This window comes from Plecotus auritus (genome assembly GCF_963455305.1).
Source record: "Plecotus auritus genome assembly, chromosome: 5".
Lineage (NCBI taxonomy): Eukaryota > Metazoa > Chordata > Mammalia > Chiroptera > Vespertilionidae > Plecotus > Plecotus auritus.
Window position 1 is genome coordinate 181,906,267 of NC_137776.1, and position 22,344 is coordinate 181,928,610.

Consider the following 22,344-nt stretch of genomic DNA (forward strand, 5'->3'; position numbering starts at 1 on the left):
TGTTTTTTTTAAACTATAGTCCGGCCCTCCCACGGTCTGAGGGACAGTGAACTGGCCCCCTGTTTAAAAAGTTTGGGGACCCCTGGTCTAGGGACTCTTGGTTGTCATAACTTGGGGGAGGGGTGCTCCTGGCATCTAATGCTGCTGACACCCCACAACACGCAGGACAGGCCCCCACCATCCAGGCCCAAACGTCAGCGGTGCTGGGTGGGGGGACCCTGGTCTAGGCTACACCACCTAGTATACCGGAGGGAGGTCAAGGGTCGTTGTGGGGAAGGGGTTTGCTCATGGTCCCTCTTGCAGCGAGACAGGACGGGGCAGGACCAGGTCTTCTGAGCACCAGGTAGAGCAGCAGGCTTCCTGGCGGCTCCAAGTCTGGGGCGGGAGAGCCAGGGGTGGGGGGGGGGGGAAGGGAGCAGGCGCGCAGAAGAGAGGGAGGAGACCGGGCCTGTTGGAACCTGAGGCCTGGGCCCAGGTGGGGAAGAAATTTCTGGGCATGAACTTTATTATGAGGCAGCAGCTCCCTCGGGTACCCACAGTGGGGGGTGGGGTGCCTGTGTGGGGTGTCCCGACTCAGCCAGCCAGTGGGGGATGGGCCGCCCCTCAGGATTGGACCTCGAGCGGCATGAAATGCTGTCCTCAGAGCTGTGACGACGTGCAGGGTGGATTTGGGGCCCGGGGACACTGGGGTGTCTGGGACAGCGAGACATGGTGCCCCCCGCCTTCTGATGATGAACAGGGGGTTATGCAATGTTGGGGTAGAGTGCGCTTTGCCTGTGTGTTGACACCGGGGTGGTGCAGCCCAGTTCCCAGAGGGGCAGGCGAGGTGGGAGCCTGGGAGGCAGCCCTGGGTCTGAGCCCTGATCTGCTGCTGACTTGCTGTGTGACCTTGGGCCAGTCTCTCTCCCTCTCTGGGCCCCAGCTCCCTATCAATCCATGGAGGTGGGGAGCACATCCGTAGTTCTCTAATCAACTGTGGGGAGCTCTCGGTTCTGTCCAGGGACCCTGGCAGTGTGTGTGTTCTTTCTTGCTTGCTTTCTTGCTTTCTTTCCATTGATCTCATTGGACATTTACTAAGCCCCATTAAATGTCAGGCCCCATCCCAGGCTTTGGAGCACCCCTGTGTCAGGGAGCTCCCATTCAGGTGGGGGACCAGTCTGGAGGTGTGGTCTATACTGTGCTAGGCACATACAAGGGAGTGGAGGAGCCACTGGGTGGCCAGGGAGGACTTCCTGGAGGAAGCGGCATCTAAGCTGGGACTTGGTGGGTGAGTGGATTAGCCTGATTAAGAGGAGGAAGATGTGCTTTGCAGGCATAATGACTTGCAGGTACAAAGGTCTGGAGGCTGGGCATGGCATGGCAAGTTCTAGAAAGTGTGTCTGAGTATGAAATAGGCGGCCAGTTGGCAAAAAAGAGGCTGGGGCAACCCCTAATGGGCAGTGCCCCGGGCCCAGCTATTGTCACCGGAGGGGCCTGGGGCCCACAGTGACAGTGACAGCCTCTGCGGGGATAACCAGAAGGCCCCTGCAGACTCCCCACTGGGGCCACCTCCCTGGGCCCGCCAGCCCCCCAGCCCCCATTAATGCCCTAGGGACACCCCTGCCAGCTCTACCACAGCTGCTCACAGTGCTGACGGCTCCGCTGCTATGGCTGCGGCTGAGGCCCTGAGCAAACAGCTTCCCTTCCCCGGAGGCGAGAGACAGGGGGGCCTGTGAGGCGCCGCCCTCCCCCCCCCCCCCCCTCAGGGACCATCCAGGAGGCTCCGATGGAGCCTTTTGTTTTCTCTTTATTGTTTTAAATGCTTTTAGAAATACTCAGCGACATACATGGCTGCAGAAATGAGCTCTGGGAGCCCAGGGGAAGGGTGGCCCCTACTCCGCACCCAGGGCCGCGTGGTGACGGCGGAGTGTGCCCCCTCTTGGATCACTAAGTGTGGGAACCCCTTTCATGTCCCGCGTGGTTCAGGGTTCCGGTTCAGGGTTCGGGTTCTGGAGAAGGCCGCACACAAATGAAAAGAGACTTGGAAAAGTATTAATTTGGGAATATTGGGGGCCAGGCGGGAGCCCACCTCTAGTGGAAGGACTACCCCTTGCTCTGGCCTTGCAATCCCTTTTATTGAGACTGTGGGATACGCCCATAACCTTTAGGCAGGAAATTCCAATAACTAATTTACATAAAACAAACAGAGGTGGAGGCTGCTTCAGCTAACATGTTTCAACAACAGTGAGTGATTAAAACATTTAAGGTTGTTGACCAGCCTTCCCAGTTTCCTGTCCACATCTTTCTATGAGTGGGACAATGATTGGTTTCTGGCAACTAAGTCCTGATGGCAGGCATGCCCCTCCGCCTGCCCAGGGACCGTCCTGGCCTGGAGGCCTGGAGGCCTGGGGTCATGGATCAGGTCGTGGCCCCGAAAAGCTCTCCCCGCTGTGTGTCCTGGCCCTGTGCGCACATCTGGGCATGTCCCACCCCTCTCCTCCCAGCCTCTCTCTCACCCCAGCACCCCTCACCCCTCACCCTACAGCAACAGCTGCCGTTAGCAAGACATCGGACCTCCTTCATGTAGGCGCCCTCCCCGAGGCTCCCCGCTTCAGGGCCTCGCATGCCCCGGGTCCTGCGTGACCAGCGCCCATCCCAGGCCCCTGGATGCTCTCTAAGGGGTCGGAGCCCTGGCTTCTCCACGGCGTCCTCTATCCCTGGACCCCGGTCACGGCCCCACCAGCGACTTCAAGCACAACACTCCCAGAATCCTCTCCTGGCTCGTGAGAGAGGCGGGAGGAACCCCGCACAAGTCGGGATGGTCTTCAGTGATCTAGTCTCTGAGCATCTGGGCCAGACGTCCTCAAACTACGGCCCGCGGGCCACATGCGGCCCGCCGAGGACATGTATCCGGCCCGCCGGGTGCCGCTGCCTGTCCTGCTTAGCAGCCGACGCGTCCCGGGCCCGCAGCGCACATAGGAATTTGTTCATAGTTGTTTTTTTTAAACTATAGTCCGGCCCTCCCATGGTCTGAGGGACAGTGCACTGGCCCCCTGTTTAAAAAGTTTGAGGACTCCTGATCTGGGCTCTCCACCTCAATCCCCACCTTGGCTCCAGTCCGGGATGTGGGGACTCAAACCTGCCCTCTGTGAGCCTCAGTTTTCTCATCCACGCAATGGGCCTCATCGTCGTACCTAGCTGCCAGGGCCGTTAGGGCATTATTCTAGGAGACGGAGGTTGGCCCAGGTCCCCGCCCAGCATTACCCAGGGAGGTGAGAGCTGTGGCCGGTAATGGCGATCCCGCTCTCTGGCTCCCCTTTGTGCCGGGATCCTCCTCAGAGGCACGGACGGCACCGCAGGGCGTAATCCCGAAGATCCTGCTGGTGACGCTTCTTCATGCCAAGTGAGCTGCATGCACCATCTCGATCCCGACAGAACGGGTGTGAGGACTGGGCCTCTTTAAGGATGAGGAGACAGAGGCTCGGAGAGCTGAGGGCACTTGCCCGAGGTTGCACAGCACATGGCGGAGCCGGGATGTGGGCTGCACAGCCACGCTGCCGTCAGCCGGGTGTCTGGAGGGTTCTGTGCTGGGCCCTGGGATACACAGTGGACAAGGCCACCTGGATCAAACCAGGCTCCCTCCAAGCTCACCCTGCTCCGCGTCTGTTACACGGTCTTTGGGAACAGACTGGGAGCAGGGTCTATGTGTGTGTATTGGGGTGCAGGCATGTGGGAGGAGCCAGCTGCCGGCCCCATATGGTGGCTCTGCCCACCAACTCTGCCAGCACTGGGGGAGGAGGGGCTCCGTGGAGAAAGGGGGGGGGGGAGGGCAGAACTGCTTTGGGCAGGAGTGTGGCTTTGGGGATGTTGTGGTGGGTTTTGTTTCAGCCCCCTGTGGGGAGCAGGGTTGAGTGGCCAGCTGCTCTGCTCACACCGTCTGGGTGACTTCTCATGTGACTCTCAGCCCTTGTACAAACGAGGCTCAGAGAGGGTCAGTCACCCGCCTCAGGTCACACAGCTAGGGAGAGGCCGAGCGGGAGAGCCGTGCCTGTGGCGGCAGGCCTGCGCCCAGGACCCCCGTGTGTGGGCCTCTTTGGACAGGGACCACGGCCTTGAGGGCAGGCGCTCCTGGCAGGTGGCGATGTTGGTGTCCCTGACCCTCCTTCACGGTCTGTCACTCAGGTACAAGGGCTTCATCAAGGACTGCCCCAGCGGGCAGCTGGACTCAGCGGGCTTCCAGAAGATCTACAAGCAATTCTTCCCGTTTGGAGACCCCACCAAGTTCGCCACGTTTGTGTTCAACGTCTTTGACGAAAACAAGGTGAGCTGGGCATGGCGGGGCCTGCTCCGGTGGAGTCCCCTCCCCCTCAGCTGCTGCTCAGCGCTGGGGTTCCCGCAGCGGTTCCACACCCACCCTCTCCCCCAGTGTTCCCTCCGGGAGAAGAAACAACACGTGTGCACACTCAAAAGCACACATATACACATACAAACGAGTGCATGCACACCCACACATGCATACGTTCATTGTGCACATGCACCCACAAGCATACACAGGCACCACACAGAGATAATGTGTGTGCATATCTATACCATGTGCACACATGTATGTGTACATGCATGCATGCACATGTATACCTTGATCTTTTCCTTACCAGCACCAAATGCAATTGCCTCCAAGGGCAATAACAGGCGTTATCATCGGCCCAGACGTTTACTGAACATGTACAGCCCTTCATGTGAAAGCTCACAGCCCACAGGCGTGTCATATGAGTCCTCTCATTTGCCGATGAGGAAACTGAGGTCTGAGAATCAGACAGTGTGGAGTCTTTCACCGAGCACCACCGTTTAAGGCTTATCTGCGATGTCGCGTGTCCCCTCCTGGCGGTGGCCGCCGGCAGCTGGCGGATCCCTGGTTGGGGCGTCCGCCGTCCTCCGGACTCTGCCCCATGCCAGCACGTCTCTGGCTCCCTGGTGCTCACGGAGGGTTTACTGTGACTTGTTCCCACGCTCCCACTCTTGGGCACTCTGTTCCGTGAGGCCTGGCTTCCGCCCCAGGTGACTCCAGGCTGACAGTCACACTGCTTGACCCTGGGGGAGCTCCGGGCCTCAGTTTCCCCATCTGCAAAACAAATAGGCAGGATTGCACAGCCTAGAGCAGTGGTCGGCAAACTGCGGCACGCGAGCCGCGGTTTGCCGCTCTGATGACTAATGAGTTTGCCGACCACTGGCCTAGAGCCCCATCCTCTTCCAGAGCCCCCAGCCCGTGGTTCTAGGCCCAGGGGGAGGGTATCTCCAGGCGGCTCGCGCCCAGAGATGGTGCCTGTGTGTGTGTGGTCTTCCCTGTGGCCTCACCCCTTCCTCTTGCCCCTCCCGCCCGACCTGTCCCATTTCTAATCCGACTCCCTCCCCTCCCCCTTCCCGGTTCTGTCCCTCATTCCTTCCCTGCTGCCCTCTCCGTGTGGTGTCTGTCTGCCACGCTCTCGGGTGCCTGCTGCCGCTCCCCACCACCTGCCCACGGTCTGGCCTGACCAGGTGGCCCGACTGACCGAGGCCACCTGCCCCTCTCTCTCCTGCCAGGATGGGCGGATCGAGTTCTCCGAGTTCATCCAGGCGCTGTCGGTGACCTCGAGGGGGACCCTGGATGAGAAGCTGCGGTGTAAGTCTATGCCTCGGGCTCCGCTGGGCAGCCTCTGGGCGGTCCCCGGCCAGGCGAGGCCAGAGAACGGGCCCAGGCCACCTGTCCCAGCTGAGAGAGTGGTCCAGACGTGCAGCCGTTTCAGGTCCGAGGAGGGTCCAGGAGGTGGCCGTGTGGGAGCAACGTGGCTCACTTAGGCGGGTGGACGGATGGGGCAGGAGCGAAGGGGACATTCAGGCAGGTGCAGACATGGACGCGGCCACTGCAGCCTGGAGTTAAAGACCCACTTCAAGTGCCGGGCCCACCTCGTAGGAGCCTGCTGTTCTGATGACTGTCCTCCTTCATTCCCATATGTACTCGTTCACCCAGCGGATATTGACCAAACAGGGCCACGTGTCCGTGCTGGGCAGGAGGCCAGGAACCCGGGGAGAGGGAGAAGGGGGGTCAGATAGACGGGCACCTGCTCTCACGCTCAGTCTAGCATGGAAATGTGATTTTTTTAAAATCTCATAAAACCGAGACAGGAAGAGGGAGGTGAGAGCTGGCAGGAGGGGAACTGACCCTGTGGTGAGTCAGAGCCGAGCTGGGCAGGGAGGGAGCTGGCTGGTAGGAAGCAGGGAGGAGGGCTCCAGGCAGGGGACTGCCGAGGAGAGGGAGACGAGAGGATGCAGAGGGCAGACGTGCGGGCCCACGCTGGCACGGGGGTGATGGAAGGGAAGCTGTTGAGAAGATGGAAACAGCCCGGCCAGAGCTCACTGCTCACTAAGACGTTGGCATTGCATTGTCTCAGCAGCGAGAAAACCCTGCAGTTTCTTTCTCTTCTTTTTTGGAGGATAAAAGAGGATTGCCCCGGCCGGTAGTTCAGTGGTTAGAGCATCGGCCTGCTCACCAAAGGGTTGCGGGTTCCGTTCCCGGTCAAGGGCACGCACCTGGGTTGCAGGTTCTAAGCCGAGGGGAACATCTCTCCCATCGATGTCTTCCTCTCTCTCTCCAATCCCTCCCTCCCTCTCTCCCACTCTCTCTAAAAGTCAATGGAAAAAACATCCTCAGGTGAGGATTAACAGCAACAGAAAGAATAAAAGAGGATTTTATTTTATTTTATTTATTTATTTTATTTTTTAAAACTTTGGACTTTTTAAAAAATATATTTTATTGATTTTTTACAGAGAGGAAGGGAGAGGGATAGAGAGCTAGAAACATTGATGAGAGAGAAACATCGATCAGCTGCCTCCTGCACACCTCCTGCTGGGGATGTGCCCGCAATCAAGGTGCATGCCCTTGACCGGATCGAACCTGGGACCCTTCAGTCCGCAGGCCAGCGCTCTATCCACTGAGCCAAACTGGTCAGGACTAAAAGAGGATTTTATTCGTGCAAAAGCTCCTTGTCCCCTGGGCTGGGCGTATTGTTTTATTTTCTGAGTTGGCCGCAGAGTAGCAGGGACTCTGCGTAACTGGAATGGGAGAGGCTGAGGGGTGCGGGGGACAGAGGGGGGCCATCAGGACGTCTCCTGGGCCAGTCCTTCCTCCCAGCTTCAGCCCCTGAGGCCTCCCACTGGCCAAGGCCCCCTCCTTTTTACTCCCAGTTTCTTTCTTCCTAGTCCCAGTTGAAATGGGGTGTGTGTGTGTGTGTGTGTATGCACCCGCGTCTGCCTGCTGGTCCTGATGTAAGAATTCGTTGACTGGGTGAGTCATGGCTGTGGGTCCCCATCGCGTGCTGAGGGGCAGAGGGCAGGAGGCGGGCGCAGAGCCGCCCCCGCGCTGGGCCCAGGCGACCCGCCCGGCTGGTTGGTTGCAGGGGCCTTCAAGCTCTACGACCTGGATAACGACGGCTACATCACCAGGACCGAGATGCTGGACATTGTGGACGCCATTTACCAGATGGTGGTGAGAGCTCAGGGTGCTGCGGGTAGGAGACTGGGGGGCAGCCAATTGACCACCCCGGTGGGGCCGCTCTCTGGCGGGGGGTGGGGGTGCGTTGGCCAGGTGAGGGCCACTGCCTGGGGTCACTCTGCACTTCTCCTTCCTGGGAGAAAGGTGGAGGCTGGGATGTTCCAGCAGAATGGCGGAGAGGGTGGGGGCCTTGGGCGTGAGAGGGAGAGGCGGTCCTCACCTGGAAGCAGCCCCGGTCTGCGGGGCAAATGTTTGGCCCAACGCCAAAGCCCGGAGCGCGGGAGCCCCGCCCCCAGCTTGTCTGTCCCCGGCAGGGGAACACCGTGGAGCTCCCCGAGGAGGAGAACACCCCCGAGAAGAGAGTGGACCGGATCTTCGCCATGATGGACAAGGTGAGGCCGTGGGGAAGCCGGCTGACTGGGGAGGGGGGTGGAGAGCTGGGGGCCAGGCCTGGGTCCCCAGGTGCTGGCTCAGGCAGGTGGCACGGCCTGGTGAGGTGGCCAGCGGTCTGGTGGGCAGCCATTCCCATCAAGCATCTGTTTTTTGTGTTTTGTTTTTTTTTTTATATTTTATTGATTTTTTTACAGAGAGGAGGGGAGAGGGATAGAGAGTTAGAAACATCAATGAGAGAGAAACATCGATCAGCTGCCTCCTGCTCACTCCCTACTGGGGATGTGCCTGCAACCAAGGTACATGCCCTTGACCGGAATCGAACCCGGGACCCTTCAGTCCGCAGGCTGATGCTCTATCCACCGCGCCAAACTGGTCAGGGCAAAGCATCTGTTTTAAGTAAGTTTGCCGGATAGTTTTTCTTCCATAAACCAAGATTCTCAACCGTTTCTGTTGGTGCCACCGACCTTTTGGCATTCTGGAGAAGTCTGTGGCCATGGAATAAGTGCATAGGATCACCAAGGAAGCGGATTCTTCTGGAATACAGCTGTCACCCTGTGTTAAGAAGAACCGGGGATGTAATATTCTAGGAGCCTCTTTATGAACACATTAATGATGAGCTATCGCGTTGGGCCCAGCCACCCCATATTTTTGAAGCAATGATACACGTATGCGCTGCCTGGAGCAGCCGTGACGTGTTCTGACCTTCCCGTGATCTCCACAGTTGGCAAGGTCCCAGGTACCGCGCTGCTTCTGATGGGGACCGTCACCCGGGTTCATCCTAGGAGAAAAAGCTGCATTTCAGGGAGAGGATGGTGAACAGAACAACCTCATCTTTTCCACCTGAGCTCACGGCCCTGCTGGATTCTGTCCACGGGCCCCAGGTGGATAGGAACCCTTGACGTCAAACTTCCTCTGAACCTGAATAACGTTGCTTTAAATGGGGGTCTGATGTCAGGGTGGTCGGGAAGCCCAGTGTTGCTTGCCTGCAGGGAAAGCGTATTAGTTACAGGGACCTTGGGCTCATTGTGTACGCTGCCCGCTGGAGACAGGCGCTGGCCTGGAAGCTCTGAGCCTGAGGCCTTGCTTCCCTCATTTAGAAAGGCTGATGAGCCTGGCCAGTGTGGCTCAGTGGTTGAGCGTCGACCCATGAACCAAGAGGTCCCTGGTTCGATTCCTGGTCAGGGCACAAGCCCAGGTTGCTGGCTCAATCCCCAGTAGGGGGCGTGCAAGCGGCAGCCAATTGATGTTTCTCTCTCATCGATGTTTCTCTCTCTCTCTATCCCTCTCCCTTCCTCTCTAAAATAAATAAAAACATTTTTTTTTTTTTTAAAAGGGGAGAGGTTAGCCCGCAGCAGAGTGGGGTCAGGACATGCAGGCTCGGACTCCGCTGCTCTCTTGATAATAATCAAAACGTGTGTGCAGAGCCAAAACCGGTTTGGCTCAGTGGATAGAGCGTCAGCCTGTGGACTGAAAGGTCCCAGGTTCGATTCCGGTCAAGGGCATGTAACTTGGTTGCGGGCACATCCCCAGTGGGAGGTGTGCAAGAGGCAGCTGATCGATGTTTCTCTCTCATCGATGTTTCTGACTATCTGTTCCTCTTCCTTCCTCTCTGTGAAAAATCAATAAAATATATTTAAAAACAAAACAAAAAACGTGTGTGCAGAGTGGGGTGCAGGGAGAGCCCATGTCACAGGTGGGCCAGTGGAAGTCAGTGCTAAGGCCCTTAAATCTCCAGGTCAGACTTCCCTCTTTCGGGGAAACCAAACCCGCCCTGGAGTCCGACAGGGTGTTCATTCTGGCTTCCCCCGTTACCAGCCAGGGGACTCTGGGGAGGTGACCGAGCCTCAGTTTCCTCACAGTAAAATGGGGGTCAGAGCAGCGCCTCTTCTTGGGGCGGGCGCGGGGATCCCATGAGATCAGCCCGTGCACTTAGCATGTGCAGGTACATGGCAGGCAAGCGGCCATGCTCTCGGGTCTCCCGGAGAGACGCTCCAGGGAAGGGATACCGGCCAAGACCACCCCTCCCCAGACACCCGCTAAGGCCCTGTGCGTGAGCTCCCCCGGGAGGCGCTCCAGGGACCGCTATGCCCCTCCACGAGTGACCTGGAGAAATGCCTTAGGCCCCACCCTTGGGGGTTAGCCACCGTGTAGGGAATTTACAGCAGCGATCCGGTAACTGTGGAGCTCAGGGCGCCTCCAGTTCAAGCTCACTGCCCTGCGGGGGCCATGCAGCCGTCTCATCCCCAGATGAGGAAACGGACCCAGAGCGCTGGGCTCAGGGCGGCCGGCCAGGAAGCACCGGTCTGACGCCTGACTCTTCTCACCTGGCGAGCTGCCCTGCCTCCTCCTGACCTCGCCTGGGGACCTCTCTGGGGACCCGCCCTGGGCCAGGGCCAGGCCAGCGCCTGTCCTAGGAGGCGGGCTGTCCCTCCCCGCTAAGCCGCTGCCTCTCTGCTTGCAGAACGCCGACGGGAAGCTGACGCTGCAGGAGTTCCAGGAGGGGTCCAAGGCCGACCCCTCCATCGTGCAGGCGCTGTCCCTCTACGACGGGCTGGTATAGTCCACGCCCAGAGCTGGGGTGAGTCACGGGGGACTCAGGGCCTGGGGTGGGGGGAGGGAGGAATCCCAGCCACAGGACGCCGAGGGCTGGCAGAGAAGTACCTGCCCAACGTGGGGTCTTCGCAGTGCGGGCACAGCGTGCGGGGGGCCGCCTCTGAGGCAGGGCCTTCAGATCAGCCAGAGGCCTCTGCTACGGCAGACGACTGTCCTCCTGGCTTCTTTCTCGTCCTCTCCTACGTCTGCTCGGCCTTCCCGGGTAGTCCCCGTGTTGGCGGGGGAGGGAGTGGATGACCCCGAGGTCCTGTCCAGCCATGAACACTCGTACACATGCTACGTGCGTGTGCGTGTGCGCGTGCTGGCTGTTAGGCTCAGGTGTACAGCATGGGGGGTAGACACTTAACCGAACTCACGAAGATGTGCGAACACTCTGCCTATCCTGTCCCCCCAGGAAGAAGTCAGATGGTGTCATCAATTTATTTAATCACACTCTTTGTTGTTTTCTCACAGCTTTCTGTGAAAATGTGTGTGTATATATTGCTCGCAGCAACAATGAGTTCAGAACCATATGTTGTTCAGGTTTTTTTGTGTGTTTTTTTTTTAAATGAACAATTTATAGAAAACACTTGTTTTTTTTTTTTCTTTTGGAGACAGCGCCAAGAAAAGAGACTTTTTAAATGTTTCACCCTCGTTGGCTTGACGTTCACATCCCGTTGTGCCCACGGGCTTCCCTCACACGGTTTGTGTGAACACGTGTTGTATCCTCACCAGCAACACGTCGACCAAGAAGGTGTAACGTTATTTCCGTGATGGGCTTTTCCGAGTGACCGGATCCAGTTTCCTCCGGCTCTTCCCCACCGCCCGCCTCCTCCCCGAGGCTTTTCCCGAGCCTGCCCAATAGTCATCGCATCCACTTTGCATTCTATCATTTGTGTGATTGATTTGCCTTCTCCGTCTCCTGACGTCCCCTAATTCCTGGATAAGTCACTGTTCTGGAATTCACTGTAGTACTGAGTGTTCTACATCAGCAAATGCTGCTTGAGACCAGCCTTTTTCGTAGCTGCATAGTATTCCACCAGAGAGCGGGGCCTTAATTTAACCAGTCCCGTGGTGTGGGACCTTCGGTTGTTGGGAATTTGGGGGGGGGTGGATTAAGGAAGTTTTCTATGATGGAAGCATTCACGCCCAGTGGTAGAGAGAATGGTGTAACACCGTGTACCCAGCAGCCAGCTTCAGAGTCACCAACTCCCAGCTGATCCTGTGCCATCCCTACCCTCCCACACACACCCCCTCACTGGGTATTTTGAAGCAAATTCAAGACATCATATTGTTTCATGCATAAATAATTTCAAAATGTGTTCCAAAGAACGACTCTTTAAAAAAACCCATAATACCCCAAATTCAAGATTAATTAATTCCTCACGTTCCCCGATCTTCAGTGGGTATTCCAGTTTCTTGTTACCGCCCCAGTTTGTTTTTTTCACTTTGTTTATTGGGATCAGAATCTGAGCAAAGGCCACAAGTTGCAATTGGCTGATAGGTCTCTTAAGTGTATTTTGATCTATAAATTTTCCTCTTCCTTTTTTTCTTCTTCTTGAGCTATGGGTCCAGATACACATTCTACAGAGGTCCCACGGTGTGGGGTTTGCTGGTTGCGCCCCGTGGTGGTGTTAACACCACCTTCTGCTCCCTGTTCTCCCTGGAAAGGGGCGGTTAGACCTGCAGGCTTGCTGCGCATCGGTGTGACCCACCCACTTCGGGGAGAACACCCCACGGGTGGGGTTGTGTGTGACCACGAGGCAGATGTGATGGCTGGCGCTGTCAGCACCTTTCGTTCATGCATACATTCCTTTATTCACAGGTGGTGCAAAACGGTGCCGTCCCACTGCCGCCCCTGCCTCATGCGAGCTGCAGGCTCCCCTGTAGTCACTATTTGGTTACCCCAAGTCCTAGGCTTGAACAGGAAAGGCGGGGTAGATGCTTGATTCTCTCTCTTGACCAGTTTTCCAAGTTGGATTTCTAACAGCCTTCCGTGCTGACCAATGGTGACCTCCCTCGTAACTCTCCCTCCCTCCTTCCGTGCTGACCTTGGGGTGGCTGCTCCTGTCCTCTGTCTTCCGTTGCCCCTGCCCCCAATGGTCGCCCAAACCCTGGCCCCGTGGGGCCTTCTGACTCGCCCGGCCCCCCCCCCTCCCCGCACACAGCTCCTGCCTGGCTCCGACCACGTTTCAGATCCTCTCACACCCATCAGGAGAGGGGCCCCTTTGAGTCAGACACTGACACCTGTCCCAGGCGGGGGGCAGGGACGTGCGATGCAACACGGATGTGGAGCAGGTGATGGGAAGGATGCGTGGGTGGCACCGTCAGTAACAGGCTGTTCCCCAGGCTGCCTTTTTTTTTTTTTTTAAATTGATTGAGGTAAAATTCACATGACATCAGATTAACCATTTTAAAGTGAACAATTCAGTGGCATAAAGTACAGTCACAGTGTTGTGCAACCACCCCTTCTATCTCGTCCTAAAATATTTGCGTCACTCCAAAATAATGCCTCCCCGTTGCGCTCTCTCCCCACCCCACCGCCACCAAGCCCTTGGCCCTCACTCATCGGCTGTCTGTGCATATTTCTGCCTAGCGGGGAAATTTTATATCAACGGACTCCCCGATCATGTGGGCTGTGGTGTCTGGCCCCTGTCACTCAGCATGGTTTTTTCCGAGGTTCCTCCACGTTGCTAGGCCTCCTGACGTCACACGGACCCTCTCGTCCGTTCTTCATTCCTTTCCCTGGCTGAGGGCGAGTCCCCTGTGTGGACGGACCACGTTTTATCCGTCACCCCCTGATGGACACCTGGGCTGTTTCCTCCTGTTGGCCATTGTGCACGATGCTGCTGTGAACACTGTGGGGGGCATGGACTTATTTGAGTCTCTATGTGCCAATTTTGGGGGGGCAGACGCCTAGGGGCGGAATTGCTGGGTCCAGTGGGAACTCCAGGTTTAACTTTCGGAGGAAGCACCGAACTGTTCCACAGAACTGCGCCTTTTATATTCCCAGCAGCAATGGACAAGGGTTCTAATTTCTCCACACCCTTGCCAGCACTGCTTCTTTTCTGTTTTTTTTTTTAATTAATTTTTTTTTGTCATCCTAGTGGGTGCGACGTGATGTGTCTCGTGGTTTCAATTTGCGTTTCCCCGTCACTGATTCTCACCTTCTCATGTGCTTCTCAGCCATCCACACCTTGTTCTTAATGGTCTCACACTGGCTCATCCTATGGCTACGTCCTCCCTATCCAGCCACTGCCATGAGTGTGGACACTGGGCTCGCTCCCTCCCTCCCTCCCTCCCTCCCTCCCTCCTTCCCTTCCCTCCCACCTCCCCTCCCTCCCTCCCTCCCTCCCTCCCTCCCTCCCTCCCACCTTCCCTCCCTCCCTCCCTCCCTCCCTCCCTCCCTCCCTCCTTCCCTCCCTCCCTCCCTCCCACCTTCCCTCCCTCCCTCCCTCCCTCCCAATCTTGCTGTTACAGATGATACTGTAGGAAACATTTACTTCTGAAGAGTAAATGGGAAGCGCCCCCCAATGGGTGGGTCAGGGGGTGTGCGCGTTGCTAGGCCTTCTGACTCCACGCAGACCCTCCTGCTGACTCTGCCGCCCGCCCTGCACGCCCTGCAGCCGCTCTGAACCCGCCTCCCTCCTTGTGTCTTCCAGACGCCTGGGAACCACTTGCCTCCTCCGTGCCATGAGCCGCCTCAGCCCCGGCCCCGACACCGCCCTCCTGTGTCCACCCAGCCGTTCTCCACGGGGCTGCCCCTGAACAGTGAGGCCCGGCTCTCCCCACCCCCAGCTCCCCTCTCCCCCCGCCTGCTGCACCCACCGCCGCCTGAAGCCAGCACCGGCTCCAATCGCCCACAACCTCTGCTTGTCCGGAAAACGACAGGAGCGGCAAAGCCTCCGGCCGTCTGCGAAGCCCAGGACGCAGCTGCTTCCCAGGCAGCGCTCCGTCCCCTGCTCTCCCGCGCGCCTGCTTTTGTTTTTTATTTCAAACAGACGTTGAAAAAGGAAAAAAAAACACAAAAAAACACACACCTACCTTCTGTTCTAGAAGATTCAGACTGACAGATGGGGAGAAGGCCTTGGGGACCTTGGAGAACTCTGCCTCGTCCGTTGGCCACCAGGGAGGCCACGGAGGGCCCCCCCCCCACCACCGGCCTGGCCCCGGGTGGGCCCGCGTGTCAGGGGCTGTGTGATGCCCGTTATTTGCCGCCCCGCCCTCGGGCAGCCAACCACCCGCGTGGCCGGGAGGATTGATCAGACGATGATGACTTTCTGTGACGGCGTGCTGTGCTTCTCGTGGGGAAAGTGAGGTTGCTTTTTATATCGTATATAACTACCCTGTTATTTATTGGTTGTTGACTGTTGCTGCTGCCTCTGCGTCCGAAGCTCCCAGGGATGCGGGGCCCCCCCCCCCCCCCCCCCGTTTACATGTGCAGCCCTCGCCCACCTGCCAGCAGCGGCCGAGACGCCAAAAACTTTGTTTTTTTTTCAGATCCTGTGCTTGATGTTTGGAGAGGGGGAAGGCGGGCTTCTTAACTGACTACCGCACTGTTCCCTCCCCGAATGCCTCCTCCTGGAACCCCTTTTCTCTGCTCCCGTCCGCACTCCGCCGGTCCTGTGTCCGCCCTGGGTCCTCAGCATCTTTCTGAGGACGAACAGGGGGCATCTTTCGGTTTCTCGGCTCTTGCTTTGGTGTCTGTAACAGCGAGGAGAGTGGACGGCTTGTCCCAGGGGTGGCTACAGGGGGGAAGACTGAGGACGTGGGGGGCCTTTGCACACAGGTGAGCAGAAGTGGGGGCTCGTCCTCCCTCCAGGTGGGCAGTCTCTCCTCTCTGCTCTCCTACCTGCCCGTCGCCTGGCCCGACGCTGGACCGGAGGGAAGAGAAGGGTGCAGGTCACCCCGTTCGGGTGGTGGCTGCTCCTCAGGGCTGTGCCCACCTGCGCTCATAGGAAGAGTTTTAGGTCCGTCTGCCCCTGGTAGGGCGGCCCCAGAACTGCCACCAGGGAAGTCAGACGACCTTGGACGGAGGCCAGGAGCGCGAGGCTGGCTCCGGCTCTGAGAATGTAGGCCACCCCGGCCCTGTCCTGTCCCAGCCGCCCCCAGCAGAGCCCCGAGGCCTGGCTGAGTGATGTGGAAGGTCCCTCCATGCTGACACGGTGTGATTCCAAGTGGGAGTTTGCTGCGCGTGCTGATGCGCTGGCGTGTGGCTAAAGGCGCCAGCCCCAGCAGACACGGGGGCGGCTGCGGCTCTCTTCTGTCTCGGCACAGATCTCGGGGCCTGGCAGCCTGGTGTGGTGTGCGCGCTCCGATGACTCCTGAGCTGTCTTTCTGCCCCAGAGCTGGTCCTCGCCCGGAGGAGGGGTGGGGTGAGGAGCAGCTCCCGGCCTGTTTGGGACCTGAGTTGAGTTCCCGCTGCTGCTTTGCAAAGCCAGCCGCCCGCCACCTGCCTGCTCAGCCCAGCCCTAGAGCAGCAGAGCCGGGCCTGCGCCCCCACTTGGAATTGTCCTCGGTCTCCACGTGGCACTTCCCGGGAGGCCGGGCTGCTGCTCATTAAGCCTCAGACCCTCCCCAGGGGACGCCCTTTGAGAGGGGCTCAGCCGACCCCGGAACCTGCCCTTCTCACACACGCAGGCCCGTTGGCCGCACGCTGCCTCCACGGTCAGCCCCCAGACCCCGCGGGGACGCGAGCAGCAGTGCCATTTTCACAGGTGACTTTGAAGGCCGGGCTCTCCGAGGCCCCTGTGGTCACCTTGCTGCTCCGGCCACTGGCCCAGGAGGCCCAGGACCCGCCTCCCAATCCGCAGTCCCCTTGCCTGGCCCTGACCTGGGACCCCAGGGCAGGAGATGAACTTGGCCCCTGGGGGCTGGAGAGGAAGAGAGAGTGGGCCCCTCCCAGGTCAGATTGCTCTCTGGCCTCTGCCGGAGCCTCGGTTGCTTCTCCGGCCCAGCGGGAAGGAGGCTGTAGCACAGCCTGACCCGGAGGCATCCCGGGAAAGGGACTGTGGCTGCACGCTCTCTGGGATTCAGCATGTGGACCCCTCGGGCTGAGGCCGATTGCCAGGCATCTGTAGAGCATCTGTGTGTGGGACCTTCCTCCACCGTCCAGGGAGGTGGTTGGCCTTTGGTCTGGAGCCATGGATATGCCTTTTGGCCTGAGCGAGTGGTACCCTGGGCCCAGGCTTCAGGGCGCACCTTGGGTACCTGCCCCGAGACAGCCCAGACTGCCAGAGGCCCCCCTAGAGGGCCCCCTTCTTCCCGGCAGTGTGCCAGACACTGGCATTGGTGTCCAAGGTTGCCAGGCAGGGACAGTTCTGTCCCCTTCGCTCACCAGGCCTCTGGCTGTGGCACCTTGGAACCCAGAGCAGCCCGTGGCCTCTGTCCCTTTTCCACCCGAGGCCCAGCCCTGGGACCCCGTGAGATGCTGCTCCCCGGGACCCCAGACCAGCCGGAAGCTGGTCCCTCTGCCACCCTCGCTCCCGGGGCCCAGGAGCAGGGTCCAGCTCTTCCTCGCAGCCTCTGTGCCCCCTTTGTGTGGGTGGTACTTAGGAGAAGGCCATGGGTTTCCCGTGTTTAACCAGGCAACCTTCAGGGTGAGATGTCCCTCTCTTCCCTTTTGTTTGACAGCCAGCTCCGTAGACGGCAGACACACCTGCGCTTTCCGGGACTCTGTCTCTTGTCTGTATGTGTGTGTGGAGGGGTTGGGGGAGGGAGAGATTGGGGGGCTCGAGTTTCCTGGGCAGAGGCAGCCTCTCCCTGGAGAAAGCCTCACGCGCGTGCCACCCCGGCTTCCACATCTAAGGGATCCAAGAAGGGAATGTGGGAGCGCCCCCTGGTGGTGGCGAGCTGCAAAGGCATGTGGGGGCCCCCAACTGGCTAAACAGGTGATGGGAGGGTGGGAGGGTGGGAGGCTGCCGGTGGTGGGGAGGCGAGTCAGGGGCTGTGACCTCCCCTCAGCCCTGGCCTCCAGCCCCACATTATTGACGGTGTGTTTCCCAGATGCCCCTCTGCTAGGTGTCCCCCAGGGATGAGTTAGTTAGCATAAGGGCACTGTGATGAGACGCCTCCCCTGCCCCCCCCTTTTTTTTAAAATATCTGCAGAATAAACCCAATGGTCGATTTTTGAATGAATAAAAGGCTTTTGTTGAATAAACAGCTGGTCCCATCTCTGTCTTGGCATCTGGGCCCAGGCTCTGTCTCCTCCTGAGGACTGGGACAGACGCAGACTGCAGCCGCCCCGCCCCGCCCCGCCCGGGCTGTCCAAGGTCATTTCCCCCAGGTCTTTGCTGGAGAGCGACCTGCCCCGGACTCTGAGCAAGGCATTTCGGTCCAGGGGGACTCGGTTTCTCCATCCCTCAGGTGGAGGTGCGAGTGTCGGCACAGCCCACCTCGGGGGCGTGGTGGGAGGGGAACCGAGTGCCATCCCAGCACCGAGCCGAGGTGCGTGGCCAGTGCAGGGCTGTCCTGGCACCCCCACAGGAGCCTAAGCTTAGGAAAGGAATTGGGGCCACTCGTACCCCAAACACAAACAAGGCAGTGCCCCCCCACCCCCCGCTGCAGTGTTTTCTTTCTGTTCACCCCCCCCCCCAGCCCCCCGGCCTCTTTCTGGGTGCGGTCCTGTCTGACTCTGCTGGCTGTGTCTCGGGAGGGGGCAGGCGCCACGGGGCTCGCCAGGCCTCCTCGTGCTTCTCTGTATGTCGTCCATGTCACGCCAATTAAACACGCTTCCTGATGTGCTCGCCTCCCTGTGTGGACCTGTTGCTTCGTCTGTTTGTGTTCCTTTTGGTTTCATTTTAGGTCTCTTCTTCCTCCCGCGACACCCTTTCTCTCCCTTGGGGTGTCTTTCCCCCGGGGACGTGCTGTGCGAGGGGGAACCATGCGCAGAATGGCCAGCCAGGCACGCGGCGGAGTGCTTCCGGAGGCCGAGCGGAGCAGGGGGGCCTCCAGCCCCGCGTCGCCCCCAGCACCTCCGTTCCAGCCTGTGGCATCTGTTCGGAGTCTCTGAAGGGCTTTCTAAAGGTTTGCGAATGTGTGAAAGAACTGGCCTGGGCCAGTGGCTCTCAGACGGTGGGTGTCCGCGTCACCCCGGGGCTTGTTAACGCAGATTGCCGGCCTCACCGCTCACGCTCACCGCTCGTGGCTGGTGCTGCCGATCTGGGGGGCCACACTTTGAGAACGGGGGGGCTCTTTGCACTATGGGACATCCGGCTGGGTCCTAAAGGGGAGTTCTGCCTTCATTCGCCCGCCTCCGGCTAATCCCTCATTCCCTTGGATGTGCCCCCCCGCCCCCACCACGATGTGTGGACACTGAGGACCCAGAGATCTGTCGCTCACGTGTGGAGAGGTGTTGGGAGGGGAGGTGGGTAGATGAGCAGCTCCTGTGGGGACTCTCAGAAAGGCACCCCAAGATTGGCAGCCACGTGGCTGCCTCTGGCAGGGTCCCCCTCAACCTGGCCCCTGGGATCTTGGTGGGGTTTCCTCTTTCCCCTCCAGGCAAGTAACCACGTGTTTGCTCAACACGCCTGGGGCCTGCGGAGAGGGGGTCAGAGGAGGCACGGTCCCGCTGAGGACACATCAGTTCAGAGAACAATAACGGGCAGTGTGGCCGCAGGTGCATACCTGCCGGTGAGATATATGCCATCGCTCTTGAGAGACGCGTGACGTAGAGGCTGGTGGGTCAAGCAGCCAGGTTAGCATGAGCCCCCCTCTCCCCCTCCCCCCGGAAAAATAAATTGCGATTCGGAGTTGATTTTGTGAAAGGGATTGTCAGACCAACGCCACCTCAGACAGAGCTGCTGGGCCCAGCAAAACTTCCAGTCGGCGCTGAAGCAGCCACAGAAAAGGGGGTGCAAGCACGGCCTCCATGGCCACGCCGGGCGCCCCGCTTCCTGCCTCGCTCCGGCAGGGTTGAGACACACGGAAGCGAATCAGAGGCAGTGGGGGAGGGCAGTGGTTAGGGGTGCAGGTTCAGACTCAGACCTGGTTCCCAGCCAGGCTCCACCACCCGACACTGGGCACGTGTTCCCACATAGAAATGTGGCACCCCCAATTAGAGGCCGGCCGCGCCTCCATGGCCCCCACAACAACCTTGCCTCCGGATGGAATATTACAACAGAAGCAGGTCTTATTCAGCCAAATGTCCAAACATTTACTAGCAAACAGGGACCAGCACAGTCATCCACCTGGCCCTGTCCCGTCCAAGGAGTGGGGGAGGGGAGCCAGGACCTCTAACATCCTTTTGCTAACGAACAAACGCTGGTGTGGCTTTTAATAACCATCTATGTTTACCATGCTAATGGGACCCCCTTCTGGAGAGAGATTCCTGATCAGGGCATTTCAAATACTGAGGGACTGTCCCTGAGGTGGAGGCTGGAGGTAATTCACACGCACACACACCTCCGTTCTGCCGATGTGGTGAAACTGAATGAGTTTTCGGGACACCTCTCTCTGGGAAGACCCAGATCTGGCTCGAGGAGCCGGTGCGAGGGATGCTGGAGCAATGGCCCAGCATCAGGCCAGCCCACAGTGGGTGCTTGCTGTCGCTGAAGGTGACTCAGTCTTTTCCGGACAGCCTGGGGAGGCGTCTAGGGGACAAGGTCCAGCGCCCCTGTGGGCACAGGACATCATAATCTCTTGCTCTACATCAGTCTGCACTCAACTGCCCCTGCCCAGTCTGCCCTGGGTGGCTTACTGCGAGGTGAGGCCCAGGGAAGGCCCAGACCCCAACTCATACGCAGCCACCCCTTTGCTGGCCTCCGTTCCCTGGGTATGACAGCATGGGTGAACCCCCAGGTGGCTCCATTTCTCCTCACTGTGGGCCTTTCACTCTGTCCCCCAAACCCTAAAGTCACATCTGCATGCTAGAAAGTGTCTCCCTAAACGTTACCCCCCAGAGCTCGGCTTGGGGCACCACCGCACACAGAAGGAAAAGGGGAGAGTGGGGAACGCCACGTGGACCTCTGCGCTGCTGTCTTCCTGGCTGGGCCCCCTGCAGCCTGCCCTGCCCTGCCCTGCCCCCGAGACAGTGCCCAGGTCACATCCAGGAACAGAAACTGTATATCCTCCAGGGTCCCTGGTCCGGAAGAGCCTCAGGGTGGCATGAAAGGGGGCTTTGAAGGCCGCCCGAATTTAGGAAAAGTGAGCTCACAGAGGGACTGTCTCTGACCACATCTCTTTCCCCATTTTTAGCTGCTCACAGGGCAGCATGTTACAAAGGACTACATTTCCCAGCCTCCCTTGTAGCTGAGCATGGCCGCGTGACTCAGTTCTGACCAATGGGGTGAGAGCGATGAGCACCACTTCCCTTCCTCCTACCCCTTCCCGCTGGAGGGGCCAAGGACCACAAAACAGGCCCTTCTGTAGCCTCAGTCCTGACACCTGGACCCACCACCAGCCCTGGACCATTTACACTGGAACCGTTAGGAGGGAGAGACACACACCTCTAACGTGACTGAGCCAGCCGGGGTCTCTGTGCAAAAACAGCCAAATTTATTATTATTATCTTTAATATATATATTTTTATTGATTTCAGAGAGGGAAAGGGAGAGAGAGAGAGAGAGAGAAACATCCATGATGAGAGAGAATCCTTAATCGGCTGCCTCCTGCACACCCCCCACTGGGGATTGAGCCCACAACCCGGGCATGTGCCCTGACCGGGAATCGAACCCTGACCTCCTGGTTCATAGGTCGAGGCTCAACCACTGAGCCACACCGGCCGGGCTTAAAAACAGCCAAATTTATACTCTAACTAACACACTGAGGGATCCACTGGGTCATTTTAAACGATCATTTAAACCTACAAATGTTCCCTCTAAAGTCTCCGTGGTTGCCAAAGCGCTATAGTAAAAACGTGTGCAGTGGCGCGCTCCCCGCATCACCTCTCCTCACTCACACCTTCCCATCTCCTCTCCTTCCCCTCTGCCCTCCTCCAGGGCTCAGGGGCGGAGGGTCCCAGTGGTAAGGACTCCTGGGGAGGGCATTATTTTGCTGAATGACTAAAGACCTAGAGGTGGGGGGCGGGGCAGGGGGGTGTTGGCCCTGGATAAGGTGCGAGGCCCCAGGAGACTAGGCCAGCTGGCTTTCCCCCGGGGAAACCACAGTGTGGGTGCTGGCAGCCTGGCCTGACATTGGACACAGGACCTTGCCAGCAGCCTTGGGACAGGGAGACCAGAACTCCCGTGATCTCTTCAGACGCCTGCCCTAGAAACAGAGCCCTTTCCCCCCCTCCCCCCCCCCCCCCCCGCCCCGCACAAGCACATCTTAGAACTAACAAATGTGACGAAGAGTAAAATACCGTTGTTCGGAGTGCGAGGAAGGGCAGGGAAGAGTCACGCTGGTACCGTTGTTGCCCCACGGAGGGCGGGTCCTACTGCAGTCACCGGGATGCTGGTTGCCCCAGAGGCGAGGCGAGACCCACTTTAGTTTTTGAGGATTCTGACGGCCCAAATGAACATGTGTCAGCTGCCTCCTGCATGCCCCCTCTTGGGGATGGAGCCCCCAACCTGGGCATGTGCCCTGACTGGGAATCAGCCAGCAATCTTTTGGCGCATGGGGTGATGCTCAACCGCTGGGCGACACTGGCCAGGGCTGTGGTTGTCTTTGATTGTATGTGTTTATCTGGTTTGGGTATCAGCGTCATGAATGCTGGTCTCATAAAATGAGTGTAAAGTGTTCCCTTTTCTTTTATCAGGTAGAATGTTGTCCCCCTTCAAATATTTAGTATAGTTCACCAGTAAGTGATCTAGGCCAAGGAGTCTTCCTTTTTGGAACGTTTTAAAACCACAGATTCCATGTCTTTGCTCTATAGGACGAGTCCGGTTATCTATTTCACCTTGGGGACTTGGTAGCTG

The 22,344-nt window shown here is 58.6% G+C and overlaps 1 protein-coding gene across 1 annotated transcript in view; it reads left to right on the forward strand.

The window, feature by feature from the left end:
• Positions 1-14,496, forward strand: part of NCS1 (neuronal calcium sensor 1) — a 40,379-nt gene extending 25,883 nt beyond the window's left edge. The window contains exons 3-8 of the mRNA XM_080668968.1: positions 4,162-4,300; positions 5,557-5,635; positions 7,410-7,498; positions 7,819-7,896; positions 10,359-10,475; positions 14,152-14,496. Of these exons, the coding sequence (XP_080525094.1) occupies positions 4,162-4,300; positions 5,557-5,635; positions 7,410-7,498; positions 7,819-7,896; positions 10,359-10,457 (484 nt within the window). The 3' untranslated portion in view covers positions 10,458-10,475; positions 14,152-14,496. The remainder of the gene's footprint in view (positions 1-4,161; positions 4,301-5,556; positions 5,636-7,409; positions 7,499-7,818; positions 7,897-10,358; positions 10,476-14,151) is intronic.
• The last annotated feature ends 7,848 nt before the right edge of the window (positions 14,497-22,344 follow it).